Source organism: Bos indicus, chromosome 19, assembly GCF_029378745.1.
Source record: "Bos indicus isolate NIAB-ARS_2022 breed Sahiwal x Tharparkar chromosome 19, NIAB-ARS_B.indTharparkar_mat_pri_1.0, whole genome shotgun sequence".
Classification (NCBI taxonomy): domain Eukaryota; kingdom Metazoa; phylum Chordata; class Mammalia; order Artiodactyla; family Bovidae; genus Bos; species Bos indicus.
In genome coordinates this window covers 13,294,379-13,315,602 of record NC_091778.1, presented here as the reverse complement: position 1 = coordinate 13,315,602, position 21,224 = coordinate 13,294,379, and the positions used below count along the sequence as shown (strand labels likewise).

The following is a 21,224-nucleotide window of genomic DNA, read 5'->3' as shown; positions in this document are numbered from 1 at the left end:
ATTGCTTAGGATCCTATATTTAAATAACCAAATTTAGATGGAAACCTCAACCCAAACCTTCAGGGGATAGACGTGTGCTTACCACGCTTCACATCTGCCCCCTTATTTATAGAAAGATACATCCCTGAAAGCCTGTGCAGTGTCAGGGACCATCTGTCTTACTCAAAGACATTTGCAAGGCCAGTAGAACTGCAAATGGCAGAAGACAGATGTATTTACACCTTCATGTTCTGTACCTTGAAGCAGCACTGGGAGGAAATAAGGCCTGTTTTGGCAACAGCTGTTGCTCAGCCCAACTGCGGTATACGCTGATGAAGGCGGAAGATGTGCTAGGAATTATTCGGTTTAATAGCCGCTCATTCAAACAAAACCCATTTCTTCCAGTCTAAGACTAGAGGATTGGAAAGGCCTCCATCCTGTTTTTATCATGTGTAAATCAGCATAGGTCTCATCTTTTAAAAGTGAAAGTGGGTGCCAAGGGATCGCTCCTTGTTTTGGAGTGTAAATTTTTTGTAGTAGGAACGAAGCAATAGCTCATAGATGTTTGACTGAATTAATGGATCAAATACGTGATGAAGGGTTTTTTTAAATGCTTTCTATGTAAAAACTTACTAAATAGACAATTTTTCATCAGTATGCTTAATTTTACATACATTAAATCTAAAATTATTGACACATACATCATTTTGTGGGCACAAGCAGGGAACAGGACATTTCAAAAAGTGGTCAGAGAGATTTCCCTGGTAGTCCAGTGGCTAAGACTCCACATTCCCAGTGCAGGGGCCTGGGTTGGATCCCTAGTTAGGGAACTAAATCCCACATGCTGCAACCAAGAGTTCACAACCCACAACTAAAGATCCTGCGTTCTGCAACCAAGATCGAAGATCTCAGATGCCTCAACTAGACCCTGCACAGCCAAATAAATAAACAAATACATTTTTTTAAAGTGGTCTTAGTAATTTCATGGGAATAAAAAATATAGAAATTGGGAATGAAGTTACTTCTTGCCCTTCACTAGCTGACATGTTTAGTGAAGTAACCTGATACGATTTTTTGTCTTTCACTGGTTTTCTTAAATCGAGCAGCTTCCTGCTACTTCCTCTCTCCACCATGTTTGTATGTATTCATTTTTTTGTGAACAGTTTGAGCTAGGTATTAGGAACCTTGGGCCTGACTCTGGAGAGGTAGCCTAGGGAATATAGTGAAAGAATATCATCTTAGGAGTCTGAAGCTCCATCTTCTTATCTTGGTTCTGCTATTTCCAGTGTGCCTACGTGAATTTCGTCATCCGAGGTATATTTGTGTGTATGGATTGTAACCTGTCAGCCTTACAGTGTATGAGTTTCCAACAGGTGCTCTATTAAGTACTTTCTAAGCCTCATTCATTGCTGTTCCCTAGGCCAGTGCTTCACAGGAGCTCCATTTAGGAAACATAGATGATTGTTCTTCTTTAGAAATGGAAGCATTTAATAGCATTTATTTGATTATCTCTAGTTGAAATCTGTAGACCAAATCTGCCATCAGAGTTTGCAAAGTGAATAACTGACATTGGCATACAGTCCTTGAGGAAGGTTTGTTCCTCTTTCTAATTCACTTTGGTCTGCCTTGGCTTATTTAGACACTTTGACCTAAGCCTCAGATCTTATAGGTGAAGTCTGAAGAATTAAATGGGAAAGATTTGGAAAAAGACACCCCGCCACCCCCCCCCCCCACCAGTTACAGTGGTGGTGGTTTTTCAGTCACTAAGTTGTGTCCCACACAAAAAGAGTGATGGTCAACTCTGTGACCCAGTGGACTGCAACACGCCAGGCTCCCCTGTCCTTGACTATCTCCCAGAGTTTGCTCAAACTTGTATCCACTGAGTTGGTCATGCTGTTTAACCATCTGATTCTCTGGCGCCCTCTTCTCCTGTTGCGTTCAGTTTTTCCCAGCATCAGGATGTGTTCCAATGAGTTGGCTCTTTGCATCAGGTGGCCAAAGTAATGGAACTTCAGCATCAGTATCAGTCCTTCCAATGAACATTCAGGGTTGATTTCCTTTAGGATTGACTGGTTTGATCTCCTTGTAGTCCAGATGGTAATTCTCCACTTCCTAGTCCTGTCTTATCTATGTATTATTTCTTGATAACTAAGCTATAAATGTTTCATTCCAGATATAAAATAACTAGCAATGTATATTTTCATTAGGATGGATATTTCTACATGTGCAATATACATGCACAGTTTGAGTTTCCAGTTTTTGTACTAAGTCAGTAGAGTACTTAAGCCATTCCATACTTTGTTCCCTTTTACCATAAATCTGTTAATTTTGGGGAGTGGGAATAGGGAGGAGATTACGTCTCCTGTATAATGTATTACAAGTCAGCAAGCATTATTTTCTATGGAAATTTGGAAATCTGTGTGTGCTATTCTAGTCTCTCTTCTGCCACATCTGGCGGAAATTGAACAAGAGAGTTTTTTTCTGATGAAAATCTTGAGCTTGTAGTTTAAATTTGCATGTTGAATATATCTCAGATTAGAAAATTCACCTGGATATTTCAGCTTGAATTTGCCTTCAGAACAATAATTTGAGAGCCAGTAGTGCCATAGGTCTCTTTAGTAGTTAAATTAATGAAAAATTTAGAGTAATACTTGAAAATGATATGAGGACTAACTTGCTTGTATGCACATGGGGAATGTGAGTCCATCAAAGTTACTGTTTAACACGAGGGGGTGTAGGGTGTAGCACAGTCATTGGGGTTCCTGGAATGTGGTGTTAAGACTATATGGCTTTTCTTTACTATTTTACAGATAGTGTTGTACAGCCCTTTCTCTGTTCAGTATGTTTAATATTTATATGGGCTCATTCTTATGTCTGTTAAGTGACAGTGCTTGAATTCTCATAGGACATGATTAGTTGGAAAGTGGAACTTTCAGAATTTTTTGTTTGTTTTTAATTGGAGAATAATTGCTTTACATTGTTGTGTTAGTTTCTGTTGTACAACAGTGTCAATCAGCTATAAGTATACATATATATATGGGGAGATATATCTATCTATCTCCCCTCTCTCTTGAGTCTCCCTTCCACTCCCCCCATCCCACCTGTCTAGGTCGTCACAGAGCACAGAGCACCAAGCTGAGCTCCCTGTGTTGTATAGCAAGTTCCCACTAGTTGTCTCTTTTACACATGGTAGTGTATATGTCACTGCTTCTCTCTCAATTCATCCCACCCTCTCCTTTCTTTGCTGTTTTTTAGATGCCAACTATTCTTTAACTCTGAAGATGGTGAAATCTAATTATTATTACTGCCTTTTAGCAGCAGAGTCAGGTTATAAAGAGTTTTACCATGTTCAAATAAAATCTGATTTTATTTTCCTCTTAACATTTGAACAGTCTTTTTATTAGTCTTATTTTCAACTAGGAAGACCAAAGCTTATGTGGACTGTGTGGCCTTTAAAAAAAATGAATCAGAGTTTAAAGAGTTGCATAGTATTAATGATTTGATATGGGACCTCCCAGGTAGCACTAGTGGTAAAGAAACCCACCTGCCAGTTCCGGGGACATAAAAGACATGGGTTCGATCCCTGGGTTGGGAAGATCCCCTGGAGGAGGGCACAGCAACCCACTCCAGTATTCTTGCCTGGAGACTCCCATGGACAGAGGAGCCTGGCGGGCTACAGTCCATAGGGTCAAAAAGAATTGGACACAATTGAAGTGACTTAGCACGCAGGCACACAGTGATTTGATATATAGCACAATTCTTTCTTGTCTTCTGAGAATCTCCAGAAGAAACACTTTGAGAACCAGTGTCAGTGTCAGTTAATGCTGGACTGGTATTTCTGATTTGTAGTCTCTTGGCCAACCCTGATGTTTTCCAATCAGAATTCAGCTTCAGCAGGACATAATCATGACTAAGTGGATAGTTTTATATGGATTGCTCAGCCTGCTGAAACTTATTAGTGTTTGGAAATATACACATTCTTAACACCTGAATATGATAATTGGAGTTGCATTTGTTAATGCAGACCATTTTAATTCAGCATACACTCTGCCTCACGTGCTGTTTTCCTCCTTCAAACCACCCCTTGTAAAACTACAGCTGCGGGATTTTGGAGGGGAAAGCCATAGGTGAAGACAGCTGGATCATGGACTTGGCCTTTGTGACTTTTTATTTTCATTCTTTCACTACTGAGAAAAGATGAGGCGGGCACATTTCAAAAGAACAGCTGACACTCCCCATACCAAGTCAGTGATCACATCAGTCACTCTAATTCTTTGGTGTTTATGGGTCTTCTTTTCCATGTATGTGGCGGAGATCCCGTTTGTAGGAGCAGCTAAGAAGTGGGTGAGTATAGACTGGGATCATGCCAGAAAGGAGGCCTCACCTGTTTCCCCCTTCCCCTGTCTTCTCCTTGAGCTGGGCCAGTCTCTAGATTCTTCTTTGGCCAAAGAAGGATGACTTCTAATGCATCCAGCTGAATTATACTGTGAACAGTGAGAGCCGTGTTGTGTTTAAGCTTGACCATGCTGCTGTTCACTGCATGCCTGCTCACTGCAGTGTCTAGAGAGTGAGAGTTAACAGTGCGTTTGGGGATTGTGAAGTTGTGGAAATCTTCTTGTTGGTAACATGCTGCTATTGCCTCGGAAGGAGAATCTAGCAGTTTTTTTTTTTTTAAGTGTTTAATTTGTTCGGCTAATGTTACTTTTTATACATAAGGAAATTTAAACTTGGTAAAAAGTATTTACTGGTTCTGTAGGTGGGACATAAGCTGGTCTTTTGAACTGTAGAAACTTAAAGTTTCGTTTCATTTTTGTTTATTTGGTTTTGGGGGTCACTCAGAAGCCATTTAAGGCATAAAGGACCAAGATAAAACTTGCAAATTATTTGCAATGAATCAGCATTATTCTGATGTTTGGTTTTTTTTTTTTAACTTTTTATTTTATATCGGAGTATGCTGCTGCTGCTGCTAAGTCGCTTCAGTCGTGTCCGACTCTGTGCAACCCCATAGACGGCAGCCCACCAGGCTCCCCCGTCCCTGGGATTCTCCAGGCAAGAACACTGGAGTGGGTTGCCAATTCTTTCTCCAGTGCATGAGAGTGAAAAGTGAAAGTAAAGTCGCTCAGTCGTGTCCGACTCTTAGCGACCCCATGGACTGCAGCCTACCAGGCTCCTCCGTCCATGGGATTTTCCAGGCAAGAGTACTGAAGTGGGGTGCCAGGGCCTTCTCCAATATTGGAGTATAGCTGATTAACAATGTTGTGATAGTTTCAGGTGGACAGCAAAAGCACTTAGCCATACATATACATGTATCGATTTTCCCCCAAACTCCCCTCCCTTCCAGGCTGCCTCTTAACATTGAGCAGGCATAGTTAGGGAGTTTGGGGTGGACCTGTATACACTGCTGTATTTAAAATGGATAACCAGGTTCCAATGGGAACCCTTTATTCTGATATTTGGAATGAGATGGGAGACTTATCCAGCTTCTATACAATGTATGGGAAAGAGCAACTCATGCCCAGACATTCCAGATCACAAAGGCTTCTGTCAGAATTGTTTGGACTGTTTGATTAATTCAGGGGTGTGCCTAACGAAGAAAATGAAAAGAAGTTGGGTAGTATGTGTCAACAATAACTTCTTATTTAGGCAGTATCTTAGGGGCTTCCCTCATCACTCAGTTGGTAAAGAATCCACCTGCAATGCAGGAGACCCCAGTTCGATTCCTGGATCGGGAAGATCCACTGGAGGAGGGATGGGCTACACACTCTGGTATTCTTGGGCTTCCCTTGTGGCTCAGCTGGTAAAGAATCCACCTGCAATGCAGGAGACCCCAGTTCGATTCCTGGATCGGGAAGATCCACTGGAGGAGGGATGGGCTACACACTCTGGTATTCTTGGGCTTCCCTTGTGGCTCAGCTGGTAAAGAATCTGCCTGCAATGCAGCAGACCTGGGTTCGGAAGATCTCTGAGTTAGGAAGATCCCCTGGAGAAGGGAAAGGCTACCCACTCCAGTATTCTGGCCTGGAGAATTCCATGGACTGTATAGTCCGTGGAGTGACAGAGTTGGACACGACTGAGCAACTTTCACTTTCACTTGTGGGCATGTGGAAATGTTTTGAACCTTCCGTTTTCTGATCATTATTTCATGGCATCACAGTGCCACTGAGAGATTGGTGTCTTCACATGGTCACAGTTATTTAAATTGGTGTTGGTCAAAATACAAGATGAGTTCCATTAACATTTTGTTTCTGATGTAATCAGTGAATCATGAAATCAATGGACAGGGGAATCATGGCTAACTTTTTTTTCATTAGTGAAATAGAATATAATAAAATGTCATCTTGCTCCTTGTTCTTCAAACTTAACAACCTTATATTATCTAGGAGCTTGTTAGAAATAGAGAATTGAAGGTCCCACCCAGACCTACCTACCTTGTCATAATATGAATTAATCGTCACTGAAACTAAATCCCAGCATTAATGTCTACAAAACATTGAAATGGAAAAAGTAAAATTGATCACAAACACAACCCCCCACATTCATTAAATTATTTCAGTTTGTTGTGTTCAGGTACATATGAGCTTATACTTTAGTACATTTATCCCTCAGTATCTGAAGGGGATCGGTTCCCACCCCGTACTGAAATCTATGGATGGTCAAGTTCCTTATATGAAATGGCCTAGTATTTGCATAACCTACACACATCTATAGGAGAAGGCAGTGGCACCCCACTCCAGTACTCTTGCCTGGAAAATCCCATGGACGGAGGAGCCTGGTAGGCTGCAGTCCATGGGGTCGCAAAGAGTCGGACACGACTGAGCACCTTCACTTTCACTTTCCACTTTCATGCATTGGAGAAAGAAATGGAAACCCACTCCAGTGTTCTTGCCTGGAGAATCCCAGGGATGGGGGAGCCTGGTGGGCTGCCATCTATGGGATCGCACAGAGTCAGACGTGACTGAAGCGACTTAGTAGCAGCAGTAGCACACACATCTATGCATATACTTTAAGTCTTTTCTAAGTTGTAAATAGTTGCTGGTGCATACCAAGTTTTACCTTTTGGAACTTTCTGGAATTTTTTTTTCTGAATATTTTTGATCTATGGCTGGTTGTGAGTATGGGCCTTCTGGATATGGAGGGCCAACTGCATATTTCCGTGGGTCACAGTCAAAACAATTTTGAAATGCATTGTTTTAGATGTGAGTGGTGAAATCATATCTCTGGTTGTGGTCTTATCATTAACTGTGGGAGAGATTTCTTTGCTTTGCATTTGAATCATCTCTAAAGTTTTCTAATATCTCTGTCTTCCAACTCACAGTTTCTTCTAATATTAATAGTTTCTTGCTTTTTTGTTCTCTTTTTCATATCTTCTGTACTTCAGTCCTCAGAACTGTACTCAGTGTTGTGTGTCCACTTCGCTGGGAGATTGATGCTAATTAGCATGAGTTTTCTGTTTTAATGTTCTTGGCACCAAAGTTGAAGGAGAGAATTACCAAGTTATGCAGTGCTCTTTCTTTCTCAGTTTGTTATGTCTTCCTTCCAAATGTTAGATGCAACAACAGTATTTTGTTCTGGATATAATTAAGTCAGTCTTCTTTTTGTGCAAGTATGCATAGCATGTCTTAAATGCTATGAACAGAATATTAAGAAGAAATATGTGTAACATGGAAGTCTGCCTTTGTATCCCCAGCTATATTTAAAACAAGCAATTGTGGCTTTAGTTTCCTGTATTCCAACCTAGCCCAGTATAGGCCAGATAGAGGAAGCTAACCTCTTCTGTCATTATTAAGAGAAATGCTGATTTCCTGGAATGTGACCCTAAAATGGAAGTAAATCATACCACAGACTTGTATTTAGTGTTAGTTCCTTTGACCAGCAGTATGCAGTACAACTTACTGTAATTAAGCAGCTTAGAAAATACGTACTTTCTGTGGCTCTGAGACAACTGGTGAACGGCAACAACGCCTATCAAATTTTTATCGAGTCCTCTTTCACTAGTGTTAAACATTTCGTGTCGCACAACCACACATGTGTTGCTACTGGTTCCACTCTTTTCTCCGTCCAGTTATTCCATTTAATTTGTACTTTGTTTTAAAGGGCCTCTGAAGTAAATTTTATTTTACCTTAGGAACCCTACAGGGGTGCTCCAGAAAAGGGGGAGAAACAGAGCATTTTGAAATCTGTAACCTTATGAAAATGAAGGGACTTGTTACCACACATCCTTCTGTTCAATGGTTATGTCAGACTTGTTAGTATTGACAGCAGAATTGCAAAAGATTACTAATTTTTTTAGCCATTTAATCCATACTCTTTAACAGTGTGATCAACATGTATTTGTTAATATTAAATGAATTTTCCTCTAATATTTTTTGTGCATTTTCCCCCCTTTTCCATGAAGGCCTTATCTGTTTGGAGCGGGGTGTTTTTCCATAAAAGCTCCATGGTGAGTCTCAGTTCGGTCCCGCATGCCTAATTCATTTGCTGTACTCTCCGAAAGTAACTCTGTTTTGTACTTTGTTTTCAATTGCATGGCCTAATCACAGATAGATGCACCGAATTCCTGAGTCATTGGTAGATGTTGGTATTTACGCCTGAAAAGATTCGTTTTCTTGGTTTCATTTCATTTCTTGAAAATTCATATTAAAAAATCATAGAATAATATTTTTAAAAAAAGAAAGGAGAAGAATTCTCTCATAATAATGCTGGTATATAAGACATGGCCAACACCCACATTTAAAGCTTTTAGTATTATAGTGATAGAAGATAGAAACTCCCTATATGACATGCTGAACTTCTGAAGACATGATTTATTTTGAAATATAAATATATTTAAGTTATACTAAAAATACCCTATAAATTTTTACTGCATTTTATTTGGTACGAAAGGCAAAAGAGTCAGTTCTGTTTTGAATAGTTTAGGTAGTTAAGGAGCTACATGGGGAAATTTGGGTTTTACGTACACACTCCTAAATTCCTAAATAACGTATTATTTTGAGTTATTAGCACCTACCCACTATAACTCGTTTACATTCTTATATAAGAGTGCATAAAATATAACTTTGTCAGTCTTAGCATGATGATCATAGAAAAGAAACAGTATATTTCATACTTTCATGCAAAGATGTGCAATAGAATGTGTTTAGAGCTTGGTGTAATATGTTTAACAAGATAGTTAAGAGTCAGAGTTCCAGAATCAGACTGTCTAGGTCTTACGTTCCAGGTCACACACTTACTACCTGTATGATCTTGGGTACTTTTCTAAAGCCAGTCTATATCTTGGTTTCCTTATCTCTGTTAAGAGTTACCAGTAGTACCTACCTTATAGGTTCATTATGAGGATTAAATGAACTAGCGTATAAATTACTTAGAGCAGTGCCTGGCACATAATAAGAGCTCAGTAAATGTTACCTGTCATGCTATGATTTATTTTCTGGTTTAAGGGGGAAATTCCATTTTAGAGAAGAAACTTTTTTAAGTTAGATCATGGTTTTGTTGTTTTGTTTTGGTTCTAGGAATGAGTGAGCCCAAGAGACATTTTGGTTAATTTATATCAATTTTATAAATTTAGTCAGAATACATGTATGTTCAATTCTCATAACTGCTTCTGAGACTTGTTTATACTGTCTTATGGTCCTAGGGAAAAGTCTTACAGTCTTTTTTCCTCTTGGACAAAAAGAAACTTAAATAATTTGACACAAACTAATTTCAGTGTTCATACGCTAATAGGAACATCTGAAAATTTCATTATTGCATTAGAGTAGGGTGATAAATCATCGTAAAGATTTCCTCTTTAGAATGTGGTATCAAAGTTAGTACACAGATTGTGAAACTGTGATAAGCAAATTCAGGGTATACATGAGTAAAAATTCCCTGAAAGTCAATCTTCATTCTTGTGTTAACTAGATTTTCTTCCAAAAACAAATAAGATACTTGGATCTTACTGAGGAGCTTGTAGCAAACAGTGGAGTTTTAAATGCCAGATTCAACATATGACAAGTTTTCTTTGTAGACTCAATTTAGAATTGAATTCCATCTCGGGATAAATTTCTCATTTTAAGTACAAAGAAAGGAGTTTTAGTATGTTAATAAAGTTTGAAGTTTTAGCATAGACGTAAAGATGGAATGACAAATGTTGTATGTGAAATAAGAAAAGCCCATGCCTTCAACAGCTTATGTGCTCCTCAAATTTAAGCAAAAGCACTTGTCAACCAGAAATGATTTGAGGTTGAAACAAGATTAAAAGAGCCAGATTAAAGAAAGGGATATATGAAATATAGTAGACTTTTAAATCATTGCCTGTCTTTTAGAAGACTGCTTTGTGGTTTGTTTGATGCCATCGTTAGCTAGCAAGAAACTCGTTTTTAGTCACTTGTACTAGCCTAAAAGATCCTCCTTTAAAATACGTCTCTTTACTGGTGGTGCATGTTTTTCCCATTAAGATCTTAATGAAACCTCAAATTAAGGCAGCAAAATGAATATAAATTTGACAACTTCTTCCATGTTGTTTATAAAAAGCTTCTTTGTTTTAAGAGTTTTTACTATTTTTCCATGTTGTTTAGCATTCAACCTGAGAATGTTTTTATTTACTGTTTTAGAATAAATATTATGTTAAATAAAATTATCTCTTTATTTCATCACGTTTTTAGGACTTTCAGTATAGGGTAGGATTTGTATTTTGGAAGAATATGAAACTTTTATAGTTCCTCTTAAAATGTTATATAAATTTCATACAAATTTTTATTATTTTTCAGTTGAAACATTTATATTTAGCTGAGATTTTGCTTTTGATCAATCATGATTTCTGCTCATTTCTCCACTCTTTGATAAACTGTTTTAATTGTTAAATGCATGTGGCTTCAGATGAGTCAGTTTATAATAATTTCTTTTCCTTTGACAACCAAATAAGCTTGTTAGAAAGTTAACTATGCAGACCAACTTCAACACTTTAGCCATTTTATACATTCTGAAGATTATGTATTTTCTAGGATTTTGGAATTTAAATGATGGTATAAATGATGTAAAAGAATCACACACATGGTACACTTTTTAAATGCAGAAAATTTAAGAGAAATACAGTGAAATTTTAAAAATGAATTTTGCTTTCAATATTACAAATAAGTAACAAGTTGTTATGGAGTTCCTAATCTGCATCTAGTAAACTTTCCTAGTTTTTGAATTTCTTAGTGAAAGAAAAAATATATGCAGAACAGTATAGACAAAAGGTAGTTCATTTGAATATATCTTTATAGTATATAAGGGTAATTTTAAAGAAGAGTTAAAACTTACGTATCAAATTATATTTAAAGTTTTAATTAGTGCCACGTTTTCAATATGTTTATAAATAGTTAATTTAAACTAATCTAGTTATTCTGACACTATTGAAAAAAATATAAATTCATTTTCAGAAGAAAAGATTATATGGAGAGGAGAATCTTATCTGCCGGGTTCAAAGAAAATCTCTGAGACCTTTAAAAAGAATTTGTGATAGAATACTTTTAGATACCTGGTTAGTATCTTTTTAAAAAATACAGTACTTTCATTTTCCTTCTTAGTTTCTATTTTAGAAAATAAAGCTGAGAATGAGGGAAACTTCTAAATTCCTTTTGAAAGGCTAATCACAGTGAGGAATATAAAGAAGAGCTTTTTCTCTTTAACACAAGGTATAACACCACTTGTAATTCTTATATAAATATTGTCTAAGATTTGAACTAAAGTATTGACTGTCCCCTTGTGATTTAGGGAATGAAAGAAATGGTGCTTCTCTCTCAGCTGAGCCCTTTTCCACGCTTGTGTCCTAAACAAGGCTGCAGACCTCATTGTTGCTTTTCATGCCATCCACAGATTCACCACTCATATCCTATTTTACAGAACATAGAAAATTATCCAGATGCACATAATTTTGCTATAATTTTAAAGCCTATATCATTAGAGTCTTGCTTTTTTTTTTTTTGGTCTGTCTGTGGTTAGAGTGTGGAGCAAAAAACAAGCGGAGAAATTTAATATGTTTATCTGACTGAATTACATAATACAGAAGGAGCCAATGGGTAACTTCAATAGTCTTTGTAAATATTTTTAAAGATGTCATCATGTTAATGTCCCTAGAACATCTGATGGCATTAAAAATGATTCTCATTCTATGGTTAGATGGTTAGGTCTCCCAGAAGAAATGACGAAATATTGAAATCCTCAGTTTCAATTTAGCACCTTATTTGTTGTTGTTTTTTAATCATATATTTATATTAGTTTTGATTATGTTGTCTCTTAATAAGTTTTGTAAATGTGATGCTTTCTGATATGGTGAAGGTTGAATTCATTCTGTAGTCCATTATGTTTTGCTCACAAGTGAAGGCAAATTTTTCTTTTAATTTTTGACCTTGGAATTATTTATGGCACAGGAGAGTATAGTGCAGGAGTCATTAATGGATAGGAGTCCACCAGCTCTATCAGGATGTTTTGTATTCATTTGTAATGATGACACAATTGAATTTCTGGACCCTCGTATACACATAATTTTTTTTCTATCAACTCATAATTGAGTAAATTAGTTAAACAGTGAGAGGCATTTGTTTTAAACTTGCAAATGTCTTATAATAGAATAAAGGGAGATAGATATTGAGAAGAAAGAAAAGAAGGCTAATATTGGAGTGCTTTTCTAAAATGGTTGGAACACCAATCTATAAATCAGCATGAGTTAGAAGGCTAGCACTTTTCTCTTTTATTCTTTTCACATATGTATCATTTTTCAATATTTTATCTTTCTGCCAACAAAAGGTAATTTTGCAATAGAAATATTCTGGGTCATTGGGAAAAGTTCAATTCTGCTTCCACCCAATATTCCACCTGGTCTTGGTCTTTTAAAATTTTAGGATAAAGGGGAAATTGAATCAATATTAAATTTTCTTCCTTTGGACATTTCATATAGAAAATACTTTATTAATAATAATATTTTCTTTAGATTATGTCTCTTTTCTATTTTTCTGAAAATCTTGTACACATATACTGCACGTATTTAAAATTTCTATTTTGCTTAAATACCATAATCATTCCAAAGGTAGACTGATGATAGGACTAACTTGTTATGACCATGTTCACCAAATATGCTGAGTACCCAATACATTGCCTTGTGTCATGCAGGAGGTGGCAAGTTATTTTCAGGGATAAAAACTTTTAATATTAAACACCAACTTTTACTAATGTGATGTATGAAGGCCCTATCAGAAGAATAAGAAGAAATGATGAAATATAAGAATAAAAATGATAATTTTTTCATAATTTTAAGAATATTTTTAACATAAGGTACTTATTCTCTGCAGGAAATAATGAGTTTATGTAAAATGGTACTATATTGATGCATTTTAGTCGTGTGTTCAGAAACTGAGTTATGTGTAACATTAAAGAAGTCTGAGACTTCAGCTTTTGACATTGAATAATTAGACTGTAAGCCAGTAAACATACAAAATATATATTTGCTTGACTAAAGACTAAATTGATTATTATATTACAAAGGTAGCCAACTGGCCCAGTAGCAACTTTTAAAATCTATTTAGCATACATAGCTTAGATGCACCATAGACTCTCTTAAGAAGTGGCATGCTACTTGTTTTCTGTCTTGTTGCTTCAGTTCAGTCCAGTTCAGTCGCACAGTCATTTCCAACTCTTTGTGACCCCATGGATTGCAGCACGCCTCCCTGTCCATCACCAACTCCCGGAGTTTACTCAAACTCCGGTGTCCATTGAGTCGGTGATGCCATCCAACCATCTCATCTTCTGTCATCCCCTTCTCCTCCCGCCTTCAATCTTTCCCAGCATCAGGGTGTTTTCAAATGAGTCAGTTCTTCACTTCAGGTGGCCAAAGTATTGGAGTGTCAGCTTCAGTCTTGTTGCTTACCACATGATTTAAACAACAAAAACAAAAATAACTCAGGAATTTGCAAAGAACTTTGAATTTGTATATTTTGTACTGTCATTGCTCCTTGATGGTGATTCTAGTAAAAAATAAGTCATACAGTAGAAACACCTTTCAAAAAAATTCTGGAATATTTTTCCCCCTCTCTCCTCAGCCTTCCAGCCTCCAGAAACTAACCAATGGAAGTTAAAAGATGCTATTAATAGTTACAGGAACTTAGAGTTCCCTGATAGCAGTTCAATAACAGAAACAAGGGCTCAGTGGTAAAGAATCCACCTGTCAATGCAGGAGACAGAGGAGACGTGGGTTTGATCCCTGGGTCAGGAAGATCCCCTGGAGGAGGAAATGGCAACCCACCCCAGTATTCTTGCTGGGAAAATCCAAGTCCATGGGGTTGCAAAGAATTGGTCATTACTGAGCACACACACAATGGAAATAAAGACTACGAAGGAACCTCATGAATAGCTGGGAAAAGAGAAACGAAAGCCAGAGGTGAAAGGGAAAGAAATACTGAACTGAATGTAGAGTTCCAGAGAAGAGCAAGGAGAGACAAGAAAGCCTTCTTAAGTGAACAGTGCAAAGAAATAGAGGAAAATGATGGAATGGGAAAGACTAGAGGTCACTTCAAGAAAATTGAAGATACCAAAGGAACAGTTCATGCAAAGATGAGCGCAACAAAAAACGGAAACAGTAAGACCTAACAGAAGCAGAAGAGCTGGCAGGGAGGGATACACAGAAGAACTGTACAAAAAAGGTCTTAATGACCTGGATAACCATGATGGTGTGGTCACTCACATTCTGGAGTGTAATGTCAAGAGGGCCTTAAGAAGCATTACTATGAACAAAGCTGGTGGAGATGATGGAATTCCCGCTGAGCTATTTAAAATCCTAAAAGATGTTGCTGTTAAAGTGCTGCACTCAACATACCAGCAAATTTTGAAAACTCAGCAGTGGCCACAGGTCTGGAAGAAGGTCAGTTTTCATTCCAGTCCCAAAGAAGGCCAATGCCAAAGAATGTTCAAACTACCATATACTTGTGCTCATTTCACATGCTAGCAAGGTAATGCTCAAAATCCTTCAAGATCAGGCTTCTACAGTATGTGAACCGAGAACTTCCAGATGTGTAAGCTGGATTTAGGAAAGGCAGAGGAACCAGAGATCAAATTGCGAACATCGTTGGATCATAGAAAAAGCAAGAGAGTTCAGGAAACATCTACTTCTTCATTGACGACATCAAAGCCTTTGAGTGTGTGGATCACAACAAACTGGGGAAAATTCTTAAAGAGTTGGGAATACCAAACCACCTTACCTGCCTCCTGAAAGGCCTGTATGCAGGTCAAGAAGCAACAGTTAGAACTGGACATGGAACAATGGGCTGGTTCAGAATTGGAAAACTACATCAAGGCTGTACACTGTCACCTTGCTTATTTAACTTACATGCACGTTAAGTACGTCATGCAAAATGCCAGGCTGGATAAATCACAAACTGGAATCAAGATTGCCAGCCTTTGATATGCAGATGATACTACCTGATGGCGGAAAGCGAAGAGGAACTAAAGCTCCGAGGAGCTCAGGTGCTGCTTGGTGAGGGTAAAAGCGGAGAGTGAAAAAGTAGGCTTAAAACTCAGCTTTCAAAAAACTAAGATCAGAGCATTCAGTCCCATCAATTCATGGCAAATAGATGGGGAAAAAGTGGAAGCAGTGACAGATTTTATTTTTTGGGGCTCCAGAATCACTGCAGGTGGTGACTGCAGCCATACTTGCTCCTTGGAGGAAAAGCTATGACAAACCTAGGCAGCGTATTAAAAAGCAGAGGCATCCTTTGCTGACAAAGGTCCATGTAGTTAAAGTTACGGTTTTTCCAGTAATCATGTGTGGATATGAGAGTTAGACCATAAAGAAGGCTGAGCACCAAAGAATTGATGCTTTCAAATTGTGGTGCTGGAAGAGACTCTTGAGAGTCCCTTGGATTGCAGGGAGATCAGATCAGTTAGTCCTAAAGGAAATCAACCCTGAGTACTCATGGAAGGACTGATGCTGAAACTGAAGCTCCAGTATTTTGACTACCTGATGTGAAGAGCTAACTCATTGGAAAAGATCCTGTGCTGGGAAAGATTGAAGGCTAAAGGAGAAAAGGGTGGCAGACCATGAGGTGGTTATGTAGTATCACCAACTCAGTGGACGTGAATTTGAGCCAACTCCAGGAGATAGTGAAGGAGAAGCCTGGTGTGCTGCAGTCCATGGGATCACAAAGAGTTGAACGTGACTGAGCGACTGAATAACAACATTGCAGCTGTGGCACATGCAGCAGAGATATGAAATTGTTGGTAGAAACATTCATTTTATCACAGAATCTTGACACACACACGAAGCTATTGTTTTATGCCCTGTCAGTGGAAGTCTTCGGTGTTTTAGGCATGGATGTGATTTTTATGGGTAATAACTTGGAGTGTTTAGAAAATGTTAATGTTGGAAAGAAGAGGCCTTGTCATATATGACAAGGTGCATTGTATGGATTTTGTCAGAGGCACACACCAAAAGGACCAAGCAGAATGGCTTCTGAGCCAGACATTTTGCTTTCCCTACCAGGAAGACATCAAAACAGAGGGCTCAGGAAATCAGATATGTGAGAGACTATTTCAGGTGTCATAACACTTGGAAACTGAGATTACCGAACTGAAGTCTGATCTTTTAAAAACTTAGTTGAAGACTGTGTGCTATTAAGAGATAATTAGCATTAAGAACTAAGATATGGGAAGGCACTGCCCTGAGCGCTTTCTGCATGTTACAAAATCAGTGGTTCTTAAACCTGAGCGGTTGCCAGAATCTCCTGGAGGGTTTGTTAAAACCAATTGTCAGAGTGGGCCATGGCTTGAAGATTATTTGCATGTCTAAGAACTTCTCAGTGCCAGGGTCCACACTTTGAGAACACATGTAATATGGTAATCCTTATAATAACCCTATGAGGTAGGCATTATGATCTTTCTATTTTATATATTGGTTGTGTGAGGTCAGAGAGGTTAAGTAACTTAAACGAAATTCACACAGGTGCTTTTGCACCTGGGATTCAGATTCATGTTTTTACCTGACCCTCAAAACCCAATCTTTCTCCATCTAACCTTCATTAAAAGACAAAGAGATAAAGGATAATGAGCAAAGGAAAGTAGAAATAATGTCATTTGACATTGGAGACTGTCTAGCAGAGTTTATAAGGTCCCTGGCGAAATTGCTAAGGAACTCTGGGGGCAGACTTTGACATAGAGAAGAGATACAGGATTGAAAGAAGACAATAGGTTGTTATCAGAAGTTGATTGTACTAGAAGCTGATTTGGGGAAAGCAAAGGGGGAAGCTTGTACTTTTTTTACAGTAGTTACGTGAAGTAGCAGAAGTTACTTATTGTATTCTTAAATATTAGAAGAAACAGAACAAAAATAGACCTATCATTTTCACAAATCCATGAAGAAAAAGTACGAAATAGGAAGATCAGTGATTATAACTGCATCAGATCGGTAGATCTCCTCTCCAGATATTGTCTAACCATACATCGCATGCGGCTGCGAGCATTGTCAGGGTTCCATTCTGTATCGTCTCGTGTTTTCATACATGATGTCTCCATTCAACTGTATTGTCAGCCTCACGTTTTATATTTAATATGAAATGATAAGCTATCCTATTATTATGAGAGGTTTATGCTGGTTTTATTGTTCCACTTTGAAATATCCAGGGAAATATTATCCACTTCAAGTAAGTTGACTTGGATTTTGGCAGCACATTCTTCAGAAAGAAATCGGTTCTTCTTGGTCTTTTAAGTTGCTGTTCTGATAATACCCTGAAACTTTGAACTAGTTTTGCTGCCGATCACAGTTCTCCTTAAGGCAAAATGCATGTCTACATGGGGCAGAATTTTAAGGGAAATATGTCATTATCTTGAGGACTGTGATTTCATCTTGGTAATTTTTTTCTATCATTTTATCTTTTAAGCAAAGTTAAACCACCTCCACAAATTTCACCAAGCAAATCAATGGGCGGAGAATTTTGTGTGGCAGCAACGTTTGGGACATCCCGATCATGGTTTGCAAATAATGCAGGTCTGAAAAGAGAAAAAGGTATGTGTTTTTACTGAAGTTAAACTTACCATATGTAATTTGTGTTTCTTGAAGAAAACTCATAGCCGCTCTCTTTGAATAAGCTTCAGCCCAATAATAGAATTTTGCCCCCACTCTGTTAGCATTGTCTTTCCTCAACTACTCAAGTCTCATCCACAGGAAAGGCTGTCCTCTCACTATAAATGTAAAATAAATTGCCCACTGAGTGTTTTTATTTTGTTTTGCTGGTGACAATATACAGGTGCTCTCAAAGTTCTCTAAGTTATTCTCTTAGTTATTCTCTAAGAATAATCAACAACAGCTCTGCCATGTTATAAATTAAGATATAAAAACAGGCTCCCACTCAGAAATAAGGATCATCTTTTATGGTAACCAGTGTCCCTTTGAACTTATATGGTGTTGTTTATTTAAATCCCTTCTTTGACCACCAGAATCAGCTTACAGAAATACCGTATATGATCCCTTATTGTTCTTATGTAGAAAAGAGTGTCTACTTTCCTGGACCAAGTGTTTCATTTTGAAAGTTAAAAATTTCCTCTTATTATTGTGATTCTATTGAAGTAGGTCAGAAACTAAATTGTTAGCGAAGCACTCTTCTGATGAGTTCCACAGGCTGTATTGTTCTTGGCAAAACGGCTCTCCTTGACGCTTAATACTGGCAGTCAGACATCAGCTCTTTCCCTCGTTATCGCCTTTCAGTGGCCTTTCCTTGGAAATAGGATCCCAGACACAGCAGGCTCTTTACCTAAGTGGGGGAGGATACTGTGGAGTAGGCCAGCCTTCCATTTTCTTATCCCATCTTTATTTTTTTTGTTACCTCCTTTGCTTTAATGATGCTATCGAAATGACTTTGTTACTAGGTAAAGCCCTCTGTGAAGCTCCATTTCAAACGCTTCTCCCTTCTGTTCTAATTACCCTTTTAACTTGCTGCTCCTTTGTGTCCCACGGACTGGTCATTAGCCATGTTCTCCAATCAGCTGTAATTGAGTCTTTTGGCAAAGAGATAAGGTGACCTGCCCAGCACTCATGAGGGATTTTATGTGCTCCTAGGTTTACTGTAAAACCCAAGATAGAGGACTAAACCTGTCTTGGTAATGAGGACATGTGTACTTGTTATAAAGTCATTTGATTAGATCCATATTCAGCACCTGACCTCAAAGCATGACTGCTCTTCATTTACTGTGGGGGCCAGTGAGCCCACTGAGAGGAATGAGGGAAGAAGCTTTGAGGGAGGAGGATTTGCTCCTGTTTTTCATTTGTTTGTTTTTTTTAATCCAGAGATTTAAAGGAGAAACTTTTCTGAGAGGGAGTGTGTGAGAAGTTAGGCTGATTTAGGCAGATGGAGTCTCTCATGCAGTTGAGTTGGTACCTCTGATATAACTAAATCTTAGTCCTTCCAGGGTTCCTTTTCTGTCAGTCCTTCCCTCTCTCACCTGGTATTCATTTTGCGTGTTGTGGGACAAATTACTACACTGTAAGCAAATGCAAAAGATTGTATAATATTGTTTCAGCATACTAAAATTTTGAATATATTTATGTCATTCTTGAAATAAATTGCTTAAAGATTTAAAAATATTTTGATAGCAAAGACCTTTTCATGTTCATTATTGTTGTGCTCAGTCGCTAAGTCGTATCCGACTCTTTGAGACTCTATGGACTGTAGCCCACCAGGCTTCTCTGTCCGTGGGATTTGCCTGGCAAGAATACTGGAGTGGGTTGCCATTTCCACTTCCAGGGGATCTTCCTGACCCAGGTATCGAACCTGCATCTCCTGCGTCTCTTGCATTGCAGACCTATTCTTTACCTGCTAAGTCACTGAAGAAGCCCTTCATATTTATTAGCATCTACTATAAGAATAAACTTTAGACAAGGAGCGGGCACCATGTGAAAGTTTCTGCCGCCTTATTTTTGCAGCCAGCCTCAGGAATAGATTGAAGGGTCAGTAACCTGTAAAAATGAAGCTCTTCTTTTATGCCATTATCACATATCCAGCATCTGTTTTTCTGTTTGTAGATCAGTCCAAACAAGTTGTAGTTGAATCCCTCTACATTATTAGCTGCTATGGGACCTTAGTGGAGCACGTGATGGAGCCACGACCACTAAGCACCGCCCCCAAGATCAGTGATGACACCCCACTGGAAATGATGACATCTCCTCGAGCCAGCTGGACTCTGGTTAGGTAGTATCTCTCTTTGTTTTTTATTAAAAAAAAAAACTCAACTTTGTTGAGGTATAAAATATTAAAAGTGTACAATTTGATAAGGTTTGACATATGTATACAGCTGTGAAACATCACCATGATTAACATTATAAACACATTGTTGTTTAGTTGCTAAGTCGTGTCCCACTCTTTGCGATCCCATCGACGGTAGCCCCTCAAGGCTCCTCTGTCCATGGGATTTCCCAGGCAAGAATACTGGAGTGGGTTGCCATTTCCTTCTCTAGGGGATCTTCCCGACTCAGGGATCAAACCTGTGTCTCCCATATCTTCTGCATTGCAAGCGGATTCTTTTATCCCTATGCCATCTGTGAAGCCCCACATTATGAATATATCCTCACCTCAAATATTTTCTTATGCCTCTTTGTAATCTTTCCTCTTGCCCCCCTTCATTCCTACTTTACCCACTGAGCCCTAGGCAACCACTGGTCTGCTGTCTGTCACTGTAGGTCAGTTTATTAATTTCTAGAATTTTATATAAATAGAATCAGAGCGAATACTCTTTTTGTCTTCTTTCTCCCAGCAAAATTATTTTGATTTATCCCTCTTATTGTCTAGTCAAAGCTATGATTTTTCCAGTAGTCACGTATGGATGTGAGAGTTGGATCATAAGGAAGGCTGAGCGCCAAAGAATTGATGCTTTTGAACTGTGGTGTTGGAAAAGACTCTTGAGAGAGAGTCCCTTGGACTGCAAGGAGATCAAACTAGTCAATCATAAAGAAAATCAACCCTGAATATTCACTGGGAAGACTAATGCTGAAGCTGAAGCTTCATTACTTTGGCTACCTGATGCGAAGAATTGACTCATTGGAAAAGACCCTGATCGCTGGGAAAGATGGACAGCAAGAGAAGAAGGGGGTGACTGAAGATGAGATGGTTGGATGGCATCACAGACTCAACGGACATGAGTTTGAGCAAACTCCGGGAGATAGTGAAGGACAGGGTAGCCTGGCGTGCTGCAGTCCATGGGATCGCAAAGAGTTGGATGCAACTGAGTGACTGAACAACAAATGCCTC

The 21,224-nt window shown here is 38.4% G+C and overlaps 1 protein-coding gene across 1 annotated transcript in view; it reads left to right on the top strand.

Annotated features, from left to right (window-relative positions):
- Nucleotides 1–21,224, top strand: part of BCAS3 (BCAS3 microtubule associated cell migration factor) — a 586,026-nt gene that overhangs the window by 246,535 nt on the left and 318,267 nt on the right. Inside the window, exons 19-21 of the mRNA XM_070774269.1 lie at nucleotides 8,375–8,419; nucleotides 17,865–17,989; nucleotides 20,003–20,168. Of these exons, the coding sequence (XP_070630370.1) occupies nucleotides 8,375–8,419; nucleotides 17,865–17,989; nucleotides 20,003–20,168 (336 nt within the window). The remainder of the gene's footprint in view (nucleotides 1–8,374; nucleotides 8,420–17,864; nucleotides 17,990–20,002; nucleotides 20,169–21,224) is intronic.